The sequence below is a fragment of the Nothoprocta perdicaria genome, unplaced genomic scaffold, assembly GCF_003342845.1.
Source record: "Nothoprocta perdicaria isolate Ctin4 unplaced genomic scaffold, notPer1 scaffold_66, whole genome shotgun sequence".
In the NCBI taxonomy this organism is placed as follows: Eukaryota; Metazoa; Chordata; class Aves; order Tinamiformes; family Tinamidae; genus Nothoprocta; species Nothoprocta perdicaria.
Window position 1 is genome coordinate 3,255,327 of NW_020455932.1, and position 6,788 is coordinate 3,262,114.

At 58.4% G+C, this 6,788-nt stretch overlaps 1 protein-coding gene across 1 annotated transcript; it reads left to right on the forward strand.

The window, feature by feature from the left end:
- The first annotated feature begins 1,046 nt into the window (after window positions 1-1,046).
- On the forward strand, window positions 1,047-4,025 carry SUPT4H1 (SPT4 homolog, DSIF elongation factor subunit). The gene is made up of 5 exons (XM_026050186.1): window positions 1,047-1,126; window positions 1,348-1,454; window positions 1,527-1,582; window positions 1,694-1,747; window positions 3,598-4,025. Exons 1-5 carry the CDS (start codon window positions 1,058-1,060, stop codon window positions 3,663-3,665), a joined length of 354 nt encoding a protein of 117 aa, XP_025905971.1. The 5' UTR covers window positions 1,047-1,057; the 3' UTR covers window positions 3,666-4,025.
- Window positions 4,026-6,788: the final 2,763 nt, after the last annotated feature.

Consider the following 6,788-nt stretch of genomic DNA (forward strand, 5'->3'; position numbering starts at 1 on the left):
TTTCCATTCGGACAACGGACCCCCTGGATGCTGAGCGTCCTCCCCAGGGCTCGCTCGGCCGAACGGGCAGCGGAGGTGCCTCTGGCTGGGTTCTCACGTGGGAAGAGAGCGGAGCTCTCCAGGAAGGGGGTGTCTTTTTCCAACCCTCTTCGGCAGCCGCGGTTCTTGGCTGCGCAGAAGGGACACGAAGAAGCAGTCTCTGAGAAAACGGGAAATGGTCCCTCTGCGTTTCAGCAGCGCTCGCGTCAGCGAGCGGTAGTTTTGGGTGGTCAACGTCCTCGAGCTTGGCTCCCGAATTTCCTCGGCATCGCTGCAAAGCAAGAGCTCATTTTGCTTCCTTGGAGCCAGGCAAAGCCGTGGGGGAAGACGTGAGGGCAGACGGAGCACCCTGAACTCTCTGTCTGCACCCAGAGCGTCGCTGCTGGGCCCTGGGTGCCCGGGCCGGCCGGACCCCTCTGCTCCTGCCCTTGTTAACGTTCAGATCCTTTGGAAATGTGAATATACTTTCATTTTTTTATTCTGTTTTTTATTTTGTTTTGTTTTTGTTTTGCAGAGTCTGTCCTGGCTCTTGGGGCTTGAGAATAAATTATGACCCCACCCTCAAAAAAAAAAAAAAAAAAAGTTTTATATATATATGCAAAACTTGTATTTATGTCCGATAGAAACCAAGATGTGTGAATATGCTGACGTGCTCATAAATATATTTATTTACTAATATATTTATCCATGTACCCGGCCTGCTCTCGTGTTTTCCTTCGCCCGCAGCCACGCGGGAAGGCGCCTCCGTCCCGTGGAAATGGGGCCCCCCTGGGGGTGCGGGGGGAGCTGGGCCGGGCCGGGGGGCGCAGGAGGCCTCGGCGAGGCCGCGGGCCCCGCTCTCCCGGGCCGGGCCGGGCCCCGCTCTCCCGGCCTAGGCCGCGCTCTCCGGGCCAGGCCGGATCGCAGCGGGCGGCCCCGCGGCTCCCGCCCGCGCGGGGTCGCTGCGCGCGGAGGCGGCGCCCCGGCGAGGCCCGGCCCGGCCCGGCGCGGCCCCTGCGCCTGCGCGGCGGCGGCGGCCATGGCGCTGGAGACCGTCCCCAAGGACCTGCGGCACCTCCGCGCCTGCCTGCTCTGCTCCCTCGTCAAGGTGCGCGGCGGCCCTTGCGCGGCGCTCCCCGGCCCCGGCCCGGCCCCGCCGGGCTCCGCTCCCGCCTGCCCGGGCTCGCCGGGCTCCCTCCGCGCGGCCCCCCCGGCCTCCCCGCGCTCGCGCTCAGCGGCCGCACCCCCCGTTCCCTCTCCCCGTCCTCTGCGAGCGCCCGGCCCGCCGCGGCCGGCCCGGCTCAGCGCGCGCCGCCCCCGTCCCCGCAGACCATCGACCAGTTCGAGTACGACGGGTGCGACAACTGCGATGCCTACCTGCAGATGAAGGGCAACCGCGAGATGGTCTACGACTGCACCAGCTCCTCCTTCGACGGGTGAGTGCGGCCYGCCGGGCACCCCGGGCCGCCCGGGGCCGGGCCCGTGTCCTCACCCCGTGTCCCCCGCAGGATCATCGCCATGATGAGCCCCGAGGACAGCTGGGTGTCCAAGTGGCAGCGGATCAGTGAGTGTTTGTGCGGGCGCTCTGCGCTGGAGCCGCTTTCCCTCTGGCAGCCCTCCCTGGGGGTGGCGGGGCTGCCGCTGCGCGCTGTGACTCGGTGTGTCCTTTCCGCAGGCAGCTTCAAGCCCGGCGTGTACGCGGTGTCGGTGACCGGCCGCCTGCCCCAAGGTAACGCCCGGCACCGGGAGCCTCTCCCACGGACAGCGCGGGACTATCTTGGGCAGTGGGAATGGGGGGCAGCTGGGGACCGGCCCTGAGGTGACAGACTTGATCGTGCATCGATACTGTGTAAATCACACTGGCTGTGTGTGATATCGTGAGGACTGAGAGGCAGCTCCTGGTGACTGCACCCCTGTAGCTGAAACGAACACCGCAGTGAACGGAGCAGGCGTCACGCGGATGAGGAGGTGCGCSAGGGAACCGCTGCAAGGAGAGGTTAAATCGGGAGGGCAGTCGCAGGGGATCTGTGCACAGATATTGCCCCCGCGCTCAGTCAGTGTCCGGCCTGTCAGAAACRACAATGAAACAACTGAGAATGAAACCTGGGGATTTCGGAAAGACCGTCGGAGYGGTGACCTGTGAGAGAAGGCCGAGCTCAGAACGAGAGCGTGGGTCAAGGTGTTCGGTGCAGGGCAATGCGAGAGCMTGTGTTAGAAACGAAAGCGGTACTGTTAAAGAAAGTGATCTTGAGGAGGGCTGGGGGTCTTGGTGAGCAGATAACCCTTTACACCRTAGGAGTGCACAATGGGCTTGGTGGGTTTTGTGCATTTAGAAGTGGACTGGAGGGTGTTGAGAGTCGACTTTACTCYCTCTGTAGCAGAAATGTGCACCTTCCATGTGGCCAATGGCCACTGCTCCCTGCTGCCTCTCCAGAGGCCCAGAGCAGAATCCCAACCTCACACCCCTTTCCAAGTGCTGCATTCCCATGTCCGCAGCCTGTGCRTGTGTCTGAAATCCCAAGCCTCTTATTTTTGACCTGAGCTCCATCAACTGTATGGAGGAAGGAGCTGGAGCATCACGATGATGAGGAAGAACTTTCCTATGAGGGTGCCCGAGSCCTGGCSCAGACTGCCCAGGGAGGCTGCAGAGGCTCCTTCTCTGGAGATCTCCCAAACCCACCTGGATGCGACTGGGTGCCCCGAGCTCTGGGTGACCCTGCTGGAGCAGGAGGCTGCACYGGATGATCCCTAGAGGTCTCTCCAACCTCAACCCTTCTGTGATGATCCTTGACATCAAGGCCTGCTGGCCACAGCTTTGGACGTGTCCGAAATAATTGGAGCGCAGCCGATGGCAGCGTGTGCTGGGCACAGCTGCCCATGGAGCGCACAGGGCAGCAGGAGGGCAGGGGCAGCTGCTGTCATTGGCCTTGCAACGGGAGGGAGGACAGAGAGGTTAGGGGGGACTGAGGAGTGCAGGGATCAGCGAGCTGCACTCGTGGCCCTCGAAGGCYCTCCTTTGGCTGTCCCTTGCCATAGAGTGCTGTTCTCCTAACGCTTTTCTTTACCAAGAAAGTCACAAAACTGTTTGAAAGGTTTAAGAAAATGCCTTAAGAGCTTGGTCAGTTCATTATCATAATATTCAAATAACTTCAGAAAGAAAATAAATGACATTCCTGCTCCTGAGGAGAAAAAAAAAAWTGGTATATAGGAAGTGAATCAATAAACATTCTTTACAGTGAAGCTGATACCCTGAGACGATTGTCCAGCTTTTGATTTCTGTGTCTGCTGTGGGTGCTTCCCTTTCATCACAAGCGACTCTGCATAGTAAYTAGTTGAGATGTACTGGTCTTACCAGGAGCAAGAAGAGATGGTTTAAGATACACGGAGTGACTGGCCCCGTTCTAAAGTGTGAGGGACAATGTTTCCTGAKGTCCTTCAGCTGTACCATGTGACAACACCTGCATTCAGCCAGTGTAGATGTGAGCGGCAGTTCTGGGTGTCTAAAAGGAYGGGCACAACCGGCCGGCTCCCGAGGGCTCCCTCTCTGAATGCTGAAATGTGTTTGTCTCCCTCCTGCAGGCATCGTCCGAGAGCTGAAGAGCCGTGGCGTGGCTTACAAGTCTCGAGACACAGCTATCAAAACCTAAGGTGCTTCTGTGCTGCCTCTGCTCTGCGGGACCAACTGGAGGGGCAGCCGGAACACGGAGGGCTGCTCTGGAAGCCTTGAGCTGTAGCCAGTGGSTAAACGAGCGGGGGCTTGGGGGGTCCTTGCTGGTTTGTTGCCTCACCTCTCTCACTCAGTACCTTTGGACTTTCCCATACTAATTTCCCCCCACAAACACAAATTCCAATTTCTGCCCACAGAATAGATTTTTTTTTCGAAGTCCTGATAGGAGCATGTAAGTAGGTCAGGGAAAGAGGCTTTTAATAGTGCACAAACCTTTTGCTGTCAGCATGGGGAAGAGGAGACCTGTGTAAATACTTCAATAAACCATGCAACCTGGTCAGCGCTGTGTCCGTCGTGTGTGCTCGCTCTGCAGTCCTGCCCACCACAGGATGGATGGATCAACACCCTGGATGAACTGGGGTGTCCTTTGCTCTCAGAACAAGCAATGCCAAATCTCACTGCTGGACAGAATAGGTAAGAAAACGTGCAATAATTTGTATGGAGGGAGTTCTAGTGGTCACAGTAGCCTTCACCCTGCTTTGCAGCGCACCAAAGTGAGTTACCTTGTGAAGCAGACTGGAAGGACTTGGAATGGACCATTGATGGCCTCCAGTGGCAGACAGAGCAGGAACAACCTGCAGCTGGTGGCACTGGGAGGCATTGGACCCTGCGGCGGGGAGGGATGTGTTGTTGCCCCAACAAATAGGTAGAAACACGTCCTGCCTTGYGGTCATGAAGTCCTGGCTAACACCATGCGTTTTGTCCTGTCCAGCTAACTGGACACAGTCTCCCCACCGTGTCGCACTGGCTCCTCAGAGACTCGGTATCCTACTGACTATTGCTAGTTTAGTTCTAGTTCAGCAGTAGCTAGTGACCAAAAAGCATGGCTTTTCTCCRGGGGCTGGGCAAGCAGAGTCCTCTATCAATAATGTATCCATAAGCTTTTGTTTTTCTGTTTGTTTTTCCTATATTTTCCTTTTTTGTTTGTTTGTTTGTTTCCTATATGGAGCTCTTGGAAAACTGATAGAACCTGGAAGGTTATTTTATTTGATTCAGGGCAAAGTGCCTGCAGTGAAGAGAATGGATTGCTATTGGAGAGTGGCCCTGTCAAGCTACAAGGTATTGTTGGTGCTTTTTGGTTTCGTCTGAGTTGTAGAGATCACCCAAAGAAAACTTCCCCGTATTACAAGCCCAGGCACTACAGGTTGGCCAAGGAAAATCTGCCTGTTTTCTGGTTTCTGAGCGGAAACGCAGCTGGAGATGCACCATGCTTTGGTGAGTGCATGGAGACGGTGCAGGGGGCTGAAGCGGTTGAGAGGAGCCACTGCACACCAAGATCATTTAAACTACACTTCTCTCARGGACTCGCACCTTTGACACTGAAGTCAGAGGGTTTGGTAGGCGCAGACTGGAACCAGGTCTTGCAGCGTGAGTCGTTCAGCTGCTTGTGGCTCCAGCAAATACTTGCATGCGAGCAGCACCTTGTGCAGGAAGGGCCGAGAGCGCCTTGTCACAGAACAGCCCGTGGCCCGGTGGCTGCCGTGCTACCTTGCGGAATGGAGCAGCAGGTTCGGGTCCTGGGCAAAGGAGGCCACCGAGCCCGGCTTTCACACATCCTTGACCATCCTTGGTCAACGTCCAAATCCTTAAGCTACCTCATACCCATGCTCCCGGCCTGCTTGGTTGCACAGAACGGACAAGAGACGTACGTCAGAAATGCCTGGTAGGTCAGGTCTTTTGGTGAGAGGTGAAGGAAAGCACAGTGTGGAAGCCTCAGCAGGCCGGAGGGACGGCTTCCCTCAGAGCTAAGATCTGGAGATTTTGTGCTTGGATATCTGGGCTCCTGAAGGGTGGTTTCAGACCAGCTGTGCAGCGGGACGGGCAGGGTGAGCTGGGATTCTGTCATGTCCTCTGGGATGAGTTTGTCTTGTGCAGGTTTGTCCGGGAAAGAAGGAATGACTGTTGTCTCAGGTGTGGTCTGAGCCTAACGGCAACTGGCAAGGTTTAAATTAAACCTGGTTGGGAGYGATGTGCTGCTGGACAGGGTCCCTCTAGCTGAGGGAGGCAGGTTGTAGGATGGAGATTTGGACTGGAGCTGGTTCGGAGGGAGGGCTGTGCGGAGCCGGCTGCGAGGACGGTGGAGAGGGAGGTGCTGGCTGGGGCTGCCCCTCGCAGCCCTGCTGCCGGGATGCCACGGGGTGGCAGCAGGGCTTTGGGGAGCGGGGCTGCGGCCGCCTGCTGAGCTCACCTGCGCACAGCACGGGCATTAGTCAGGCGCTGAGCAGCAGAGACCCGAGGCAGATCTCGGGGTTCCAGTACATCCCAGAGGGCACGGAACTCTCTTCCAGCTCCCTCGGTGCTCAAGCATAGGTGGCATCTCCCTTCCCCKGCTGCAGGCTTGGGGATGAGCCTGCTGGATCTGCTCCATGCGGGGAGGCCCAGCAAGGCCCCTGCCTCCAATGGAGGCTGTCTTATCTCGCTGGCACACGGGGCGCAGAGGGGCCTGCACAGGGCTGGGGGCAGCGGCCCGTGCCATGCTGCCAGCGCGGGGCCATTGCACGTGCTTGTGCGACAGGGAGCTGCGCGCGGGTCTTATGGTGTCGTGGCTGCCGCTGGGCAAGCTGCGCTCTGGCAGCAACTCGGTCGCTGCCTGGGGGTCACAGCAGGATTTAGGAAGTGGCTCTGCAGGAAGAGCATCCGCTGCCGTCATGCTTTGCAGGAAAGCAAGGCGGAATGCAGGGGTCTCGCGTCTTGCTAGGAAGTGCAGCAGCTCTGGCTTATGGAGAGTTAAGAGAAGTGGCTGCAGTCCAGAGGAACGGAGCTGAAAAGCCGAGCCCAACTGGCTGAGCAACCTGTGGTCRTTCCGAGGCAATCTGCCTTTCCCGCCCGCAGCAGATCGCAGCACTTTGCAGGGGCTGACGCCTGCCGTGGGGCTGAGGTGTGAGGCCCTTGCCGCTGCCTTGCTCGCTCGCCCCCGCGCGCGCCGCAGCTCCCGGCCCACGCACCCGAGTGATTCACTGCTGCCAGGCGCCCGAGCTGAGCGCTGGGCCCAGAACGAGCCTTCCGCTTAGATGCCGCCGCCAGAGATGCTGGGGGGTTGTGG

Coding starts and splice junctions, on each gene's coding strand:
- SUPT4H1 (XM_026050186.1), top strand. CDS start 1,058: ATGGCGCTGGAGACCGTCCCCAAGGACCTGCGGCACCTCCGCGCCTGC. Junction 1,127..1,347: donor TGCTCTGCTCCCTCGTCAAG/GTGCGCGGCGGC, acceptor CCGTCCCCGCAG/ACCATCGACCAGTTCGAGTA. Junction 1,748..3,597: donor GACCGGCCGCCTGCCCCAAG/GTAACGCCCGGC, acceptor TCCCTCCTGCAG/GCATCGTCCGAGAGCTGAAG.